Consider the following 19,786-nt stretch of genomic DNA (forward strand, 5'->3'; position numbering starts at 1 on the left):
ATATATATAATTCACTAAGCCGACCAGAACAAGCAAGACAACCATGGGATACGCATGGCATAGCCACGCCCGCCAACTCACAGAGACCCACCCACCAGCGCTAAGACCATGGGATACGATGACAACTCACAGAGCCACGCCCACCAACAATTCACTAAGCAGCCGACCATGGCACACACACGACAGAGCCATGTCCGACAACAATTCGAGTGAGACCGAAAGCATTTGCCAAGAATGTTTTCATTAATCAAGAATGAAAGTCGGAGGTTCGAAGACGGTCACATACTGTCGAAGTTCCATTCATAAACGATGCCAACAGGCGATCCGGCGGCATCATTCCCATGACCCGCCGGGCGGGCCAACCGGGTAACCAAAGTCTTTGGGTTCCGGGGGGGAGTATGGTTGCAAAGCTGAAACTTAAAGGAATTGACGGAAGGGCACACCAGGTGTGGAGCCTTTCGCTTAATTTGACTCAACACGGGAAACCTTACCCCGGCCCGGACACGGAGAGGATTGACAGATTGATAGCTCTTTCTCGATTCTGTGGGTGGTGGTGCATGGCCGTTAATTCAGAAAACGAAAGAGACTCCCGCCTGCTAAATAGTTATGCGACCCAAGGGTGGTCAAGCGTTCAACTTCTTAGAGGGACAAGTGGCTTTCAGCCATGTGAGATTGAGCATTAACAGGTCTGTGATGCCCTTGGATGTCTGGTACTGCACACGCGCTACACTGAATGGATCAATGTGACTCTACCCGGCGCCGAGAAATGTGGGTAAGCCGTTGAACCCCATTCGTGATGGAGACCGGGGCTTGCAATTATTCCCCACGAACGAGGAATTCCCAGTAAGTGCGGGTCATACGCTTGCACTGATTATGTCCCTGCCCTTTGTACACACCCCCTCCTCGCTACTACCATGGTTGGGTGACTTGGTGGATTATATATAGAAAAGCAGCCAGAACCACAAAAAACAATGAAAAGTCAACGTGGCTCAGAGGTGCATGTGGACTGTAGCAGAGACAAAAGCGACTGAGGCGGTGTTTGGAAAATGAACAGTCAACGTGACTCACAGGCACATGTGGACTGTACACAGACGAAAGCGACTCGGGTGAGGAGTTGGGGGCAGGCATATGAGCAGGCAGTGCGTACTTAACGATGACTAAGAAATCAGCAGACTAGAATGGCTGGGGGGCCGGGACGGAGGGGGTGGAATGGGCATCCTTCCCCTCTCCCCCCGTTCCGCCCTCCGCGCCGTCCAGCCCCGTCCCTCGCTCTGGGAGGTGGAGGCGCGACGGCGGTGCTCCAGTTTTCAGTCACAGACAATTGTATGTTGGTTCGTAGTGTGCATTGTTGCAATGTTACTTTTCTTGGTGGTTTATTAAATTACAGATTTTGCAAATGTTAATTTTTTTCCCTGTGCTTAAAAATCATTTAAAAAGGCGGGTTGGCTAGTAAAAAAATATAGCAGGAGGGAGAAGAAGCAGGAAATGGTGTGGCAGCGAGCCACAGATGACAAATAAAGTGGAAGGAGTGACTGAATCAACATGAGGACAAATCTGAAGATATCATTACAAATGGAAGAAAAATCTTGGCAAAAGCTAGTGATATCTTACTTAAATTACAGGATTTCTTGTGAAAATTATTATCTGGGGGACTTGTTAATTTTCACGAGCCACAGATGACATGTGAGCTGAAGAAGATTTCTTATAAGCAGCAAAGCCTACATTTGGGAAACTCGTATCGACTTAACCGAGCGCAGGTGCCTCAGGCCTTAAAGCTGTGATGGCCGAATGAGACACAGGCAGGAGTCGGCATTAAACTTCCAGCCTGTCTATGTCGAGTTTGCATATTCTCTCTATATCTAAAGCAATACTGTATATCTACCACTGATGAGTGATGTGATTTGTGTAAAATTGAAATTTGCAGCAAAACGTATTTTCACTTGGCAAAAAAATTCTGTGTTTCCCAAAAGGCTAACGCCATTAGCATTGTAGTGGAGTGAAAAATGAGTGATCTCTAGCAAATACATGATAAACATTTTGTATGTTGTTATTTGTAATGTTAAAGAGTCAGGAAGCTGGACAAACCTGTTTTCTACCCCCAGTTTCATTAATAAGGAAAACACCATCTTGGCTGGTTTTACGGCTTCAATGCTTCCCTTTCTTACGTGTTTTGGGGGCTGCACATGAGCTGCTTCATTCGTGAGTGGCCTCAGGAATTGTTCAAGGGTGTGTGTGTGTGTGTGTGTGTGGCAGGAGCTGCAGAGGGACAATAAAGAGGGGGAGACCTGCAAAGGCATGCTCGATCTCTTATCATCTTGCCAGGCATCATCTTGCCATGAAGAGGAGCTAACTCGGTCTCAGCGGCCATATTGAAACTGGCATGTGGCATTCAAAGGCCATGTGGTAGCAAAGACCAAGCAAGACTGAAGATAAGCCGAGAGCCGGCTATGGATCCAAGATGCACAGCTACCTTGGCTGTAATGGTATTTTTGTCACAATTTATGTTACTTTGCTTATAATTAATTTTTTTTTTTGGGAGTTTTTCCTTGTTTTCTTAGGGAGTCAAGGCTGGGAGGCTGTCAAGAGGCAGAGCCTATTAAAGCCCATTGTGGCACTTGTTGTGTGATTTGGGGCTATACAAAAATAAATTGTACTGTATTGTAATTTGAGTGTATTATCTAAAATACATATTTGAAAGTGTAACTCATTCTTCTGCCTGTTCTTTCACTTGTATCTAATTGCCTGAGGTCATAGATAAAGAAGGGAAGGGGATAGGAAGTGCTGAACTGCAGTACCTGTGTGACGTGTGGTCCGTGGCCCCATGTAGGTGTAGGCTCCAAGTGGTTTGCGAGGGTGCGTTTTGCTCCGCAGTTAGTGGAGGCACTGGCTGGCTCAAAGGTGGGCGGGTCAGTCAGGTGCCTCAATGATGCCACGGAGGGAGCGGCTCCTCACACCTGCACCCAGTCAGATGGGGCCAGCCAGCTAGTGGAGGAAACGAAGTGCGATCAAGGGCTCTTTGAAGGAGGGATGGAGTGGCGTTCCAGGGGCTGGTTCTCCCCAATGTTTGTTTGAGTGGAGTAGGTGTGAACACGGTTGAGTCTTCCCTAGGGATTTGAGGTACCGGTGCTGGAGTATGATGGAAGATGGGAGGACAACTGACAGTGAGTGGTCTGGCCGGAGCCATTTCAGGCAGCTAAGACGGGGGTCAGGTAGTGAAGACCGCAGCTGTTGGCATCTCCGCCGGGAGAGCTGGGGAGACGGTGATGGAGTTGTGTTGAGCTTGTCTGACTGCACATTAAGGACCCGATAGTGGTGTTGTTTCTGTTTCTCGTTTTAAATCTGGATTAGAACCTATTGATTTCACATTTGTATTTACAGGCAGTTCCCAGACAGGAATTTTAATGCCGTATTCGGCTCTCGCCTGTGTCTCATTCAGCCATGACAGCTTTAAGGCCTGAGGCACCTGCACTCGGTTAAGTCAACATGAGTGTCCCAAATGTAGGCTTTGCTGCGTATAAGAAATCTCTTTCAGTTCACATTTCATCTGTGGCTGGAATCAGTGGGTGTGATAATGGAATGAATAAAGTGGAGGACGACATGTACATGCCATTCATTTTTAACCTGTCATATGATTTCATTGTTGGGGTTTTGCAGTATGCTATGTCAGCGCCTCCTGACGGATGAGTAAAGGGTTTTAAGATTCTCATGTCTGTTCTGTTCACCAGGCTGTATTTTCATAAATCTTGTCCTGCAGAACTCATGGTGAAAATCGAGCATTTTAATCAGATGGCTAATTCCTGCTGTTACGATTCTGGCGGTTCAGTACAAGCTGTTTTAATTTAATTTTATTATATTTTTTACTTTTGATTAGAAGCTCTTAATTTTTATTATGTTCATGTTTTGTCGTGTTAGTGACCCTATTTTCCCCTTTAATACTGTCTGCAATCCCATACTCTTACCACTCTGTCAGGTGCCGTAGTTCAGCACTTCTTCTGCCTTCCCTTTTACATTTCTCACACCAGGCATTTAGATCGAGTTAAAGAATAGGCAGGAGTTAAAATACATGGCATATAATAGATGGCAAATGGTAAAATGAGTGTTGGCAAAATGATAGTAATATCACCGGGGACATAATCAGTTCAACTTGCATAGACTTCTTGGTGGCTCACTGCTTCATTAGTATTTGCTTCTTTGCCATGTCCAGCGTGGCATTTCAATGGAATGTGGCCTGGCCTGGGCTCCTCGTCCATGGGTAGAGGATGGTGGACAGGGAGAGACGAAAAGGCAGAGGGACACCAATGGGACACCGTGGTACACAGTAGCCCTCCTTATTCAATGACCAATCCTAAACAGCCCACCTCAGACCCCCCCGTCTCTGCTTCATCCCAATTCTTGTTTCGCCAAAACTCATGGCTGATTACCACACCACTCCATCCAGCTAGATTGCTCTTTCATCTCAGATTAGTGGCCAGTTTGTAGTCTACCTGGGGGGATGGCTTACAGAATGTCCTTCCCGGAGGTATAACAAAGCCGTCTTGCAAAATCGGAAACAACACTTATTTAAGAATAATTTACAAGCCATTATCAAAACATTAACTATTAATCACAGATCTTTATATTTTTGCGTTGCTATTTTATTTTCAGTCCTTTTTTCCTGGTATCTCCATTTTGTGTGTTCCTGCTTCCATTACTATCCTGTGGCAGCTGGAAGTTGTGACATCAGAGACACACCAGTGTTATGACTGATAGTTTCATGAAGTTTTATATACGATTTTCTTTGGTGTTTCTCACAAAGTATGCATCATTTTTTTTTTTACCTGAAGGAATTCAACACTGGTATTTGTTTTTCTGTTGTCTTCTGAAATCTCCTGAAAATTTGGATTTTTTCTTTTTTATTGTGCCATCACCATATTTTTGTTTCATTATGGCCAACACCATTTTCAGACATTCAAGTAGACAATTACCATTGCGGTCTTTCCCAGAGTGCACTAGGTGTGTGTGAAATGTATGACATCATTGGAGGTACTGTAGGAAGGTCAACACCACTTCACTCGAGTTTAGGATAATTTTGTGTGTTTTTCTTGGTATAAAACACTCCACCATCTGTAATTTAGACGTTGCTTCTTGGTTAGTGCATTGGGCTCGACGACATACAAGGTCTGACTTCTGGTTAGCACACTTGTTTATGGTGTAGCCCTGTTACCCGCTCAGGCAGTATCTAAGACACTTACCAAAAACTGTCTTTGAAACAGCAGGTTGTTTCATTCCTTTTCATTTATTTATACTAGGGGGCTCCGCTCGCCAACCCCTGGGTTTGGTTTTCCGGATATACAATTAAAAGAGATTATTTTCATGGGAATTGTTACATATGCTTTATATTCACTTTTACTTTAGTAAAAATAATATTTGGAATGAACTTTTCTTCAAGATAACAACTGAATTTTGATTCTATGTTTGGACTTACATTGTGACAATACAACGTATAATTGCCCGTGAGTGAATATCGTTTCTTTCTCTCTAATAAATGAATGACTTTTTTGAATGTTTGTCCCTGTGATTTGTTAATTGTCATAGCAAAAGCTATTCTAACGGGAAACTGTAAACGTTTTAATGCCAATGGCATATCAAGATCTCCTTTGGTGTCTAATGTTATTCGCGGAACATGTCCTACATAACCTTTCTTGTCGCCTGTTAAAATGAAGTTCTACTTTGTCTTTAATTCTTTGTCTTTTATTTCTGAACCCGATTGGACCTGCAAGGTTTTCAGTTCCATTGGGACCGGGCTGATTATTACTTTCCTTATTTTTAAAATTTGCACATAGATTATTCTTGTTCTTTTTTGCATTCTTTTCTCTCCAACGCTTTTGGATCTCTTTTTCGACGTGCTGCTCTTTCTTCTTCGCTTTGTTGCTGATGTGTCATCCAGAACGTATATAAAATTATTGTCCTGATAAAATTTATAAGAGCTGAGAGTGCAGGAAGTGTGTCTTACAAAATGAGGGGTTAGATGACCGTGGTCTTGTTTGAAAATGGTTGTAAGGAGGGCATCACGTTAAAAGTCTCCGTCTCACGGGACTTCATTCCAAAAAGTCTCTTCAAAAAGTCACATCTTGTCCCAAGATTTTTTTATTATAATAAAAGATGTTGTCAGTCCACCCATTCATTATTAAATCTGCTTAATATGAGAAAGGTGGGACCCCATGGTGTGTGGGGCTCAGGTCCATCACATCGCACATTAACTGTTTCTGGCCCAGTGTACTTAACATATGGGAGAAAAATTGAAGAATATAATTGAAAAAAGTGAGAAAAGTGCAAACTCTACACAGATGGTCACCAGAATGTGATCTGAACCAGAGTCCCTGAACTAAGCACGGTGTCACATCATTAACATTTTTTTCCAGCCTTTAATTGTTGCTAAAATGGGCAGACTACAAAGCAAATTAAAAGACGGCCTACGGAGGGGCAGCTTATTATTATTATCTACCATGTCAACCCCATCTTGTTGTGATCACCAGAAGGAAGATGAACCTAAAAAGAGCAAACTCAGGTTTTCCAAATCAAAAATCCCAAATTCTACGTGTCTTTCTTACATTTCCTTAAGAATTAAACCAGCCAGTTTGAAAGTTGTGACCTGATGGACTGGGCGCTACTTACATGGGTTCAGTGTGAAGATAAAATTGAACTGGGCAGATCAACTTGGTTTTCTGTATTTCCAGTTTCTTAATGAGATGCTCACTCTTGGTAGTTACATTTTAAGGCTGACCTTGGCTTCTCTGTTTCATTTGAGCTGTGAAACAAAACAAAGCTGGGCATTAAGGGCTTCAACAAGTTGGGCCACTTCAGCCCATTGTCGTCGACGGATTGATTTGTATTGTGCTATTCTTCTGTCAGCTGTTTTTAACAGAAAGGCTCCAGTGTGTTAGGGACCAGGAATGTCCTCTGCTGGGCCACCTTACTGTCACCGATTAGCAAAGCCTAATTCAACATAAATCATTCAGATTAATAAATGACTGACTACATCTATTCATTTACACACAAAATGACCTCCAGAGTTGGAAACAAATCTGCAGCCACTTAAGCCGACTGTGCACTGGCTTTAGTACTCAGCAGCTGCAGACTAAATATTAAAACTGAACTGAAAATGCAATTTCTCACACGGAAGAAGAAAGCTCTGAGTGAAGATGCTGGGTCAAGACAGCCTTTATTCTGAAAAACAGTTCATGTCGAAAAAAAAGAAGTGGTTGAAAGAAGACACTTAAGAAAAATTAAAGTCCCAGCAGGGCACCTTTACACAAGGGACAATGACATCATTACAAGTAGAGAACTGGGAGCCCCAGTTATTGCTTCATCAAATGTCTACACATCTAAAATATTTGACCCGGTCACTAAAAACTAATTTACAGAGCTTTTTGGAAGATCGTGTACCACTCCTAGAATGTAGCTGGTCTCTCCAGATTCCCTATGCAGGACCCTGGAACACCAAATATGCTGGGCCACACCATAAAGTATATAAAAGAGTAAGGGGCTATCACAACTAAAAAGCACATGGCTGTCGACAATCCCCCACAAAATTATGTGGAAACCCAATCAAGATTGCGCATACAAAATAGGCAAACATCTGGATAGTCAAGTGTGCGGACCCCTTGGCTGCCAGAGGATGGTGAGCCTGGCTGATCTTCCTGTCTGACCCAAGGCCTCCTTCCTCCCTGACTGTGGTTAGACAAGAAAGTCAGAGCTTCGTCTGTCAATCCCTCTATAACACAATATAACTTTTATCAGCAAAATGGTAGATAACTAGTAATAATTTGAAATAAATAGCAATTGTACCAAATTCAATCCCACAAAACACTGGCATCCCACCCAGGGCCAGAGCCAGGGCCCAGTGCTGCCAGGATAGCTCACAGCACCCAGAGACCCTCAGACTGGGCTCAACGTGTGGATGGGTGGAAGGACAGATGTGCGTGTTGTGATGTATTTATGCAGTAGCACAGCACTAAAACATCTAGAAATGCTATTAATACAATTGATTGACTTTTTACATCTCTGGCATTGATTTATCTGCTTTCAAAAGCTTTTACTTTTTATAGCCACTTCATTATTTTTAGACTGCTACCTACATCTGATGATACACAGACAGCAGACATCCCGTAAAACATTTGACTGAAAAAGTATATGCACTAATATAAAAAGTACTTATGCTTCAGAAAATAAATGAATGATGACTTTTCTAATTTTGTTTTAGTTTGTTACATAAACCAAATGTGCCCTCTAGTGTTCTTTTTAAAAAATGTTGAAATTCACTGCTGTTTTGGCTAAACCATTTTAGACATAAAGTGAATCGATTCAGTAACATCATAATTTAACGGTACAGCAGCATTACATGCAAGAAAGAGACAGGTAGAATATTCTTAAGCTCACATAAATCAGTTCTAGATGGATAAATACAGTATACATACATATTTATCTATTTCAATTTACAGTATGTAACGTGCAGGTTTATCATTATGCTCTGCTATTCTGAATGTAGAATAAGAGAAGGGAAAAAGAAAGCAGCTAATTAAATGAGGTCCATTAATAGTTGTTTGTTATCAATGATTATGAATGTGGTTGGAACAGAAACCTGTAGCCCCCAGGTGATCCCCAGGACCGAGTTTGGAAACCTCTGCCATAGAACATCTGTGAAGAGACCTAAAGATGACAGTTTACAGACATTCAATCTAACAGAGCTTGAGAAGATCAGCCCAAGAAAAATGGGATAAACTGCCCAAATTCAGGTATGTAAAGCTTGTACAGACTTGCTCAAGAAGACTTGAAGCTTCAATTGCTGCCAAAGGGGCTTCTACAAAGTACTGAATCAAGCCTCTGAATACTTTTATGAATGAGATATTTCAAATTTGGATTTTTAATAAATTTGCAAACCTTTCTGAAACATGTTTTCACTTTTTTGTCATTATGGGTTGTTGAGTGTAAACTGGTGGGCGAAAACTGCAAATTGATCCATTTAAAATAAAATCTATAACACAATTAAGTGTGCAGAATATGAAGGGGTCCACTGTAGCAGATGTCTGTGTGGTGTATCTTCTGCTTCGTTGGTTTTTTCTGAATTAAGGATCGGATTTCCTAGCACTGCTGAGTTGGCAGGCAGACCTCTTCTCTGTAAGCCATCTCGTCATTGCTAGTGATCGGGCCTATGATGGTGGAGTCCTCATCACATGTGATGATGGAATTGGAGCAGTGTCTGCCCATTATACCTGGGAGTGCAGCTGGATGATAAATTGGACTGGATTGCCAATACTGATGCTCTGTGCAAGAGAGGACAGAGCCGACTATACTTCCTTAGAAGGCTGGCATCCTTCAACATCTGCAATAAGATGCTGCAGATGTTCTATCAGACGGTTGTGGCAAGCGCCCTCTTCTATGCGGTGGTGTGCTGGGGAGGCAGCATAAAGAAAAGGGATGCCTCACGCCTGGACAAACTGGTGAGGAAGGCAGGCTCTATTGTAGGCACGGAGCTGGACAGTTTCACATCTGTGGCAGAGCAACGGGCGCTCAGATGGCTCCTGGCAATCATGGAGAATCCACCGCATCCACTAAACAGTGTCATCTCCAGACAGAGGAACAGCTTCAGCAACATACTGCTGTCACTGTCCTGCTCCACTGACAGACTGAGAAGATCATTCCTCCCCCACACTATGCGACTCTTCAGTTCCACCCGGGGGGGGGGGGGGGGGGGTAAACGTTAACATTATACAAAGTTTTTGTCTGTTATACCTGCATTTTTATTACTCTTTAATTTAATATTGTTTTTTATCAGTATGCTGCTGCTGAACTATGTAAATTTCCCCTTGGGATTAATAAAGTATCTATCTATCTATCTATCTATCTATCTATCTATCTATCTATCTATCTATCTATCTATCTATCTATCTATCTATCTATCTATCTATCTATCTATCTATCTATCTATCTATCATAATGCCATACATAAACAAGGTAGCAAACGCAACTCAATAATTTTGAAGAGTGAATTAATAACATAAACACAATTTCAGTAGAAAAAAATTTATTAAACAGATGAGAGAGAAAATGAATTTAGAGAATGTAAGAATGTACAGCTTGCAAAAGGCAGTTAAGGACCTAATGTACTTATTAGTGATCTTATCAGAAAGTTCTAAACCACTGAAAGAATATTGTGTGACTTCATTCCAAACTGTGAGAAAACATTTAAAAATAAGCCATGACATGACTATTGCAAATGAGAAAAGGCTGACAAAAAGAGGAATTTATAATCTTTAACACAATTACTCTTTACTGGACATCAGACCTCATACTCTCCCAATTACAAGCTGTAGCAAAAGGAAACTGGAGACGAGTTGCTTGCTTTCTAGCATTTTAAAAATACGGATTGATGATGGCCTCTCTCTCTCTTATTTCTTCTTTCCAGCAGATGTGAGATCTGTTGATGATGCTGCAGCTGCCGCCGCTGCCTCCTCTGCTTTGCGCTTCTCTTCCGCCTCTTGCAGAAATGTTTGGTAGTCTGTGGCAGACAGGCTGGAAAAAGTTAAAACATTTGTATTATTATGAAAGGGATGAAGGAACAGCCCTGAAAGGCAAGGTGCTCTGTCCCAGTTAACATGGCACCACTTTTAATGGTTGTTTTATACTACATGGTCAACGCCAGGCCATATTTCACTGATACTGAAGGATAAATAAGCCCTCCTTAAGGACCAACAAGTACTGCCATACCTGGACAGATCTTCTCTGGCCCAAAATTCTTCTTCTGCAGGAAGTTCAGCTGTCATTAAACTTAATTAAAATTTCCACACCTTGTCACTCTTGAGCAGTAACTGACAGCTGACATTAGCAACATTTGTATATTTGTATTACCAATGTTGGAGTTGCACTGATAACCTCACCTTGAAGATGCCGGTCATCCAAAGATGTTTTCATATGTCTATATACGAAACAAAACTCATCTTCAGAGTTTACTGAACTTTAAACATTTTGTAAAAAAGAAGTACACATTAATGTCCAATGTTAATATTGTAAAAGGAAAAATTGCAAATGGCATTTTCAAAGCCAAGAGATTGGGTAGAATAACCCCTAATGCAGTTGGTTTATCCCTTATGCCTCTAGATAGATAGGTTAAGTTGATCATAGTTTAATAAATTGTCCAGGCCATTGTAAAGCCCAAAAGTACCTTAGAGAGTTTCTAGCATTACAACAAGTGACATTGCTGTCAATGGAGACCCCAACACCATCTGAGGTGGGGAGCCCATGCTGGCACACATATGAATCCACTGTAAATGAAAAATTACATTTTTTATGGGAAAAATTGAACTGTACTCCTTCCAAATAGGACATACTAATGAGAAGCTTGCACATGAAGGACAGACAAACACTCAATACAGACAAGTCAATAAATATGTGGCCAGAATATTCCTCCAAGCTTCCCTGTCAGTGGAACATCCATAATGAATTTTTTTTTAATTCATAAGTCAAGAAGTTTCCTTTATCAGCTGAACAGACCTTATCTTATTTCCCAATAGTTCATTTTACTGATTATTAGTTGTGTCAGCTTTCATTTGGAAAACTCTCCCTTTCGCAACAAATGGATTTTCTGCGCATGGAAAGTGATATGATGAAGGAGAAGAGTAGAACTGGCACACTGTGCATCCCCCCTGACTCCTTACACATATTAAGCGCGCCCTGCCCCCTCCTGCCCCCTCCAGCCCCCTACTCCACTGTGTGCCTTTCCAACGCTTGGATGCAAAAGATGTCAAGTCAGTGGCCATCTGTAGCTTGAATAAGTCGAGGCACACTATATGTATTTGTGCTTTTATGAATGGAGTTGCTGAATGTACTAAATGCTACTTTGTAAGCATCTTTATTTATTCCCTATTTATTTATTGGTAAACAATTTAATTAACAGAAGCTTAAAAATTCAGCTAATAAGTTAAAAAATAATACAGAGCAAAAATTTAAAACAAATCAAAAGAAGCGTAGGCTGCTGTAACAAAAAAAAAAGAATGCAGCTTGTGTTGCAGAATAACTTGATTTGATAAGTTTGTAAAGCAGGGTGCCAGCTAAGTGCTGTGGCGGGTATCCATTGGTCAAAGAATGACATACGGGATTAAACTACATGGCATTCTTTTCCACCTTTACAGATTCAGCAAAAACATAACACATGTACCATTAACATGCACTTTTGTTTAAAGGATATACTGTATATGCCAGCAGCCTTCAAAAGACATACAATAAAAACATACATTTGATCGGAGTCTGAAACAGCCAGTGTAAATGTATCGTACTTGTAAAGGTTAGCGTTTTTGTATTCAGTTTTATTCTCTCAGTCGCGTTCACGCTCGCCCCGATCTGACACTACTGTTTTCAAATAAAGACGTGCTATAACAGAGGTGAACTCAGATGAGGACGAGGGCTCTACATTGGGGAAAGAGAACGGAAGCCCTTCCTACAATAAACGTCCACTCACATATAAGAACAACGCAGCTGCACCAGGCGTAAAGGTGAAAGATGGCACCGTTTGGATGCAGCAAGAGGTCGGGCATCATCCTACCAACTCCAGGCACCTCACACCCAGATAAACAGACAAGCTGGGAGAACTTTTTGCCCGAGATGAGCTGCGGCGGTGAGGGGATGGGATAGCAGGCTACTTGCTGCTTGTGCTGATCGACACATTTACAAAACAAAAGATGCTAATGGAGAGGTGCGAAGGAATTTAACGTGGCCAGGGACTACGAGTTTTGTCTTAGGCTTGAGGGATTCTACTGTTAAGAGCAAACAGTAAACATCAAGTTTTAAATGGTTTAAAACTATTAACAAAATAAATGTGGACAACCAGGGTGGGGAATGGCCCTCAGTTTTAATCAAACTCAAGGAGCTGATGTTCTGGCCTCTCATGTTCCATACTCCAGATGAAAATGATGAAGGAGCTCATAAGGCTTACAGTGGAATACTAGCATGGCCTTTCTTCTCAGTGTCACTGATATTGAAATAAATAATAAAAACAAAACATTATCCATCCATCTGACCATTTCCTAAACCTCCTTTTCCTGAACAAGGTCATGATGAAGTTGGAGCTTGTCCTAGGAAGCATCAGGCACAATGCAGGAGCAATCAATCTAAATAACAAATTAAGGGAGGTAAGGCTGAACACTCAAAGCAATTAATATTACAAAATGCAGTATTATTTCTTTTTATTTACAGTTACCCAAATGAATCTTCAAAGATCTAGAACAATATTAGGTGTGAGCAGTTGATATAATCTTTTTCGGATGTGTTCACATATAATGCCCAAAGCACCTATTGAGATATCCATGTTTCTCGGCCTACATGAAAATAGTTTCGTTAAAATGTGGTCTGCTTATTCATCATGGAAATTAAGACAATCCAATTTTCAAGCAAAACAATACTGGTTTACGTTATGAGGGATTACAGATGTGCACAGTTTTGAGTGTTAAACACAAGCAGTTCTTTAAAGTAAAAGTCTTACACCTTCCCTTTTGACCCCCAATATTCTTCATTGTCTAGAGCAGTATTAAGATAAGGATTTAATAAAAGTACAGAGAGAAAAGCAAAGGGCTGTTTAAGTTGGATGCAGCCTGTAACTTACTTATGAACAACCTTGATGCCTAAGGAGCGTGCGCTGCCAATGATACACTTGACGACGTTCTCCAATGACATGTTCCGCAGGATAAAGCTCTCATCCTTCGCTTTCACTTTAGCAATCTCATAAATATGCTTCACAGAAACCATGCCTGCCACCGCATGACCTGCAGAGAAAAACAGTACCTTTAGAAATCCATTGACAAAATATACTCAAACTGAGCAGCTCTTAAAATTTACTATACTAAATGATTATCTGCCATCCACGCTTAGCACCATTCATGTACGGTAGCTGTAAGATGATTTAGTTTTGTTATGCTCTTCAAAATTAAAAACTCACTGCTAAGAACATTTAACAAAAGCTACAAACAGTATATTTCACAAGCAAAGTGTTATTTACTTATTTATTTTAATTGCTTTCTTCATCACAGTTGTGCTTCATTCCACTTAGGACAGTAGCTGAAGTGTGGCATCCTCCCTGGCCATCCATTCCAGCCTGCCAGATGCCAATTGCAGGTCTGAGTGAAGTGACAGCTCATTAGATGGGTGGCCCATTTATTTCTTTTGTTACATTAAGATCCCTAGTTTTCAAAATTCCTCATTCAAATATTAGGGTATCTGAAGAATTGTTTACACCAGGGTGCCCAAAATTTCAACCTTATTTGGCTGATAAGTAGTTTACAAAAGACACCAGGAGCCATATGGTGCACTTGGGGGGAGAGTTTCTTCTTACCATAACTCTGTCTATAGTATGCCTTCATGTTTTCTAGACACTTCTCTGATGATAATGCTATAGTCATTGTTAAAGGCTTATGAAACCATATAAGAGTAAATTGACAAATAAACTAAACGTCAGGTTCAGCTGTCAAGTATAACAAGATGAAGGCCATGACCACTTTCAGGCTTCAACTCCAATGTGTTCAACATATGCGGCTCTGACATGACCTGTTACGTATCTTCAGCGTGTTAAGTTTCAGTATTACATAATAAGTGAATTTGTTTGACTATGTGGACTTTATCCCAGCTGTATGGAGTTGGAGGGGCTAAGGAAGGTGCGGGGAAATAGGTATGACTGTACTTCCTCCCCAAACTATAGCTTGCAGGAATGGCAACAACCACCTCCAGAAAATCAACCTGGTGATTTAAAACCCCATAATCATCTAAAACCAAATTTAAATACATTTTTAAAACAATACTTTTTCCATCCATCCATTTGGGTCACAGGAACTGGGAACCTATGCATTGGATGGGAGTCTTGCTGAGTACACATCAGATTTACTCACCATTCAGGCATTTAGAGTAAGGGCGTAAAACAAGAGAACCTGGAGAAAAGCTCACACAGGCACAGGAAGAATAAGCAACCTTCACGTGGGTTGCAAACAGGCCAAAATTCAAATGTAGTCCCTGCAGCATTAAGGCAACATCATTAACCATCTTGCAACAAAAACTATAAGTAGCAACAGCTGCTAGTTCGGTTATGATTTCTGAACACATATTTGATGATCGCAAGTGTTTCTATGTCTTTGATGTTGTTGCATTCGGTATCCTGCACTTGATGTACAGCAGATGTTGCTGGTCTTTGTCCTGTTTTAATTTTTTGGTGTTGTTCGTCATGTCATCCACCTTAGTGAGTTGCTTGATGCTCAGCAGATGTCGCTAATCTTCTTTTTCTTTCCACCGTGTCACTTTGTTGGCTGATCAGTTTGCCATAATCAAAACACATGCACAGGTCATTTTGACAAAGTTGCCAGTACCTCAGATGTTTTGAATTTCTACAACGTATCTGGCCATCAGCATTTGATCAAGATCAAGGTTCTAGCCCCAGTAGTTGGCAAGTAAATACATGACAGATAGACAGAGCTTTACATTGGGGCCAGTAGGAGGTGTAGCAGCACCCCGAACTCCACACGAGATTTCCAGTAGAACTAAAAGCTTTTTATTAACACAATTACCTTGACAACTTTTCTTTCTTCTCCATTACATGTTACAATAAACTTTCTCTTCAAACCCTTCCCCTCCAAGCTTTGTCTTTCCTTTACACCCGACACCAGTGCCCTCTGGTCAAGCAGTGCAATCTCCCCAATACCGAACCCAGGAGTGCTTCTGGTACCACCATGCTGCATACAGGAAGTACTTTTGGGTCAGGCAGAACCTAACAAAACTACAACTCCCATGCAGCCCTGCAGATGTGCGCATGGAAGGGTTGCCACCTATTGTGGTGGGGGAACACACGGCCCCCAGGAGGCAAACTTGTTCCACTCTTACATTATCAAGGCCTGAATGGTTTCAACCCATTTCTTCTATGACAATACCTGTATATAGACTAAAGAAAAATATCATAAACTCTGGAATCAATAGCATGTGGAGAACTGAAGGTGGGATTAGGGAGGCAAAAAGTGAAATTAAAAAAACATTTTTTTTTTGCTCTGCACTGCATTAGCGCAGACAATCTTGGAAACGTGAAGCAGAGAACCTAGTAGAATATCTTATAGAGGACATGTCAGGAGTAGTTTTTTTTTTTTTTTTAACACTTAAGACTTCAGAATCCCACAGTGGAAAACTCACCCAAAGGCAGTATTTATCAGGAAGGTATATATGGAAGCTACAATGGATCTAATAGTCCGTTCCAGTATGGTCACATACACATCAAAATGACATTTCACGTCCAAGTTGATTTCTAACCTACAGTAGCCTATGAGCTGCTTTTGGTAAATCAATGTCTGGAGTCAGGGCCATTTCTTGACCCTCCATCAGACTATTGGATGGAGTTATAAAACCATGCTGGTAGTTTTCCACAATATATTATTCCATTGCCTCCTGCTCAGGCCGTGACAAGACGTAAACTTTCCCTTTAGGCATTGCAGCCAATGGCATTAAGTCAATAGTGCAATCATTGTCCTGGTGTGGAGGTAACACTCGGGTGTGTTGCTCATTAAACACATTAATATATTCAGAATATTCAGAAAGCAGAACTGATACAGTATTACAAAGGACTAGCCTAGGTACAGTCTTCAAGCAATTCTGAATACAGTATGAGCTCCATTGTATTATATCTTTGGACTCCCAGTTAAGAACGGGATTGTGCTTCTGTAACCAAAGTATCCAAGGCTTATTTGAGGCAAAGGAGACTGAATAACAAAAAAGGACAATGTCTCTTTGTGAAAGATTCCTATCTTGACTGTAGCATAATCTAAACGCCCAGAGCCAATGGGATGACCATCCACGGAAAGGACATGAAGTTTATATTGAAGATGTACTGGAGTGATCTGTAAATGCTCAATCATGGAGGAGCTAATAAAATTCCCAGTTGCACCTGAATCATTCAGAGCATCTGTGACAGTATTATTAACCACACTGGAAATGACAAAACGTTCTTTGACTATACACGTTCCCACCCTTCCAACCCCAACATAAGAGTTTTTCCATTAATCAGCTCACTAATATCAATTGTTGTTTTTCCCAAATCTATAGGCTCTAGAGCAGCCTTGGATTCAATCGGTCTAAAGGTAGGTCATTTTGGGCTTCCTCTATCACCACATCAAGTCTGTTACCAATATTGTGGCTGACTAACTCATCCTTTATTTCAGAGCTTAATCCTCATTTAAACACCGGAATAATGCCACGTCTTCCCAAAGTGCTTCTGTAACTAACATCATGAACTCCATAGTACATTCATTTATGGGTTTTGAACCTTGACAACAAGCTAATAATATGTTAGCCGCTACTTCCAAACGGAGAGGCATATCAAACATTTTCTGTAATTCAACATTTTACTCAATAAACAAAATGAATGAAAAGCAGTTCTGGTGGTTAGTGTTGTACATAACGGAAGCCCATTGAAAATGTTTTTTTTTACCAAGCAGAGATATCATAAACAAATTACATGTCCGATTGTCCAGATACATTTTAGGTTGGGCTACAGAAACCATGTGACACTGATTTAGGAAACCCCAACACTCATTAGGATCTTCTGGAAAACAAATCGGATTCAGAATCTGAGGCCGATGAAGGTGTCCGGATTCACCGAGGTATTAACTACAAGCGTTAACTGATTTGCGCCTGCAGTTCTCGTACTTGTTTCTCTAGACTTTTTTTCCCTTCCTGCATAACTTAAGTTGAATACTCTCTCCCTCACACAGCCACAGCAGTACCCTGAAAATACACAGCATGTCAGGGTCACTCATATTGATCTGATCTTTTCTCCTGACTCAGCAGGAAAACAGATAACTAATTTCTTGAGAAAACTGGGAGATGCGAGAACAAAAGGCAAACAAAAGAAAATAAAAATAAACTAAAGCAACAGAAACCGAGACGAGAGGCAAAATTCAAAGTCAAATAACATGCAATAATTTGAAAACCAGACAAGACATGAAAAGTAAATTACATGAGAAGTCAAGTTGAAAATAAGAATTTTATCCACAGATTGGATGAGGAGAAAAAGGCTGACATTTTATGTGATTTGCTGATTAAGTCAAGGTCATGACCCCGGATACCCTGCCCCTAGAAACACAGAACGTGACCCTAACAACAGTACACAATATGGCTTCTCTTAAAGGAAAAGGTTATAAAACATCAATATTCAGCCTAAATCATGACATTCAGTCCTATACAGGCGAGACCACCCACAGTCTCTTGCAGCATCTTGTGTTTATTCTTGTGATTTTCTTGATTTTTGAGCTCTGGTTTTTGACCATTCTTTGGAGTTTTCTTGTTGATAAAATTCTACTTGGCCCTTTTTGTTACTATCGAGGGGCAATTTTTCTCTTTGTTGTGGGCTTTTCAGGTATTTTCGGGACTTTTTGTACTATGAAACTCTTGAGCTCATAACATGTAGTGTGTTTCACTATAAAACAGGTGACATGACTTTACTTGGGAAGCTAAAGCAAAGCTATGAGATTTTGAATGGTTACTCTGCACAAATTGCATTTCTTACCTTTCCCCCCTATCTTCAGTAATTTTGCCAGAGAATCTCCAGCCAATCCAAGGCCATCTAAGTTTTTTTTTTTTTTTTTTGTTCTTTATTTCGTCTTATACGATTTCTCGTATTAGAAATTTGTTAGTTTTCGCATACCCCTTGGGGTCAGAGCGCAGGGTCAGCCATTGTACAGCGCCCCTGGAGCAATTACAGGTTAAGGGTCTTGCTCAAGGGCCCAGCAGAGTAGGATCTCTTTTGGCAGAGACGGGGATTCGAACCGGCAACTTTCAGGATACCAGTGCAGATCCTTAGCCTCAGAGCCACCACTCCACCCTAAAGTTCTATAAAACCAGCAGGTTTATGTAGTGATTTTTTTCATTATTCCCATTAGTAACCCTAAATTCAGATATTGTCAGAAACAGAATGCCCATTTCTTTTGAGAGGTTTACTGTCTTTTAGAGATTCTGTTAATGAGCTATCGGAACAAGGTTTCAAGGTTGAATCTGAAAGTAACGAGCCATATTTTACTGTTTAGACCTGGCAGAATCTCCAGCTTACACTTTTCTGGCCCACATAGAATCACAATGTGCCTTGCATTTTTAAAGAGTTGAAGTATTCTAAAATCATGGTGACTGCTGATGGATGAACCTGTTCCGTGCCTGATGGCAAGTGACAGTGGAGTAAGACCCCATATCAGACATTCTATGCTTGAGTTACCTTATGATATTCTTGGCTACCTACTTTACCTCTTCTGAATCTTTTCAAATATTTCTGAAGAAAAAATTGAAGGAAAAGGATCAAAGAAATGCACACTTGATCGTTGGACTGTCATCTACCATCTGATAACAAATTGAATGCACGTAGCACAGTTTAAAGCTCGGTTGCATTAGGTTTGTAAGCCATGAAGATGGTACAGTATGTTGGGTGTGTTTGGTTTCCAAAATGTTCAGAACAACATGTGAAGTTGTCACACAACTACATAAACTAATAAGGGAGTTGTCAGACGGCACAGTGGTGCAGGAGTTAGCCCTACTGAAATAGGCACGTTCTCCTTGTGCTGTCATGGGTTTCCATTGAGTATTCCAGTTTTCCTTGAACACTCCAAAGGTGTGCACTTTAGGTTCATTAGTTACTCCACACTAGTCCTCTGGGAGAGTAGGGGTGAGTGCGTTTAGCAGTGGGCTGGCATTTTGTCCAGGGTTTGTTCCTGTATGGCACCCAATGCTGACGCCAAAGAAAACTACT

At 41.0% G+C, this 19,786-nt stretch overlaps 1 protein-coding gene across 1 annotated transcript in view; it reads right to left on the minus strand.

The window, feature by feature from the left end:
- Positions 1-10,046: 10,046 nt before the first annotated feature.
- mrpl11 (mitochondrial ribosomal protein L11) overlaps positions 10,047-19,786 on the minus strand; it is a 389,263-nt gene continuing 379,523 nt past the window's right edge. Inside the window, exons 5-6 of the mRNA XM_028802951.2 lie at positions 13,634-13,793; positions 10,047-10,551 (exon numbers count right to left, since the gene is read on the minus strand). Of these exons, the coding sequence (XP_028658784.1) occupies positions 10,428-10,551; positions 13,634-13,793 (284 nt within the window). The 3' untranslated portion in view covers positions 10,047-10,427. The remainder of the gene's footprint in view (positions 10,552-13,633; positions 13,794-19,786) is intronic.

Source organism: Erpetoichthys calabaricus, chromosome 1 (genome assembly GCF_900747795.2).
Source record: "Erpetoichthys calabaricus chromosome 1, fErpCal1.3, whole genome shotgun sequence".
NCBI classification, from domain to species: Eukaryota; Metazoa; Chordata; class Cladistia; order Polypteriformes; family Polypteridae; genus Erpetoichthys; species Erpetoichthys calabaricus.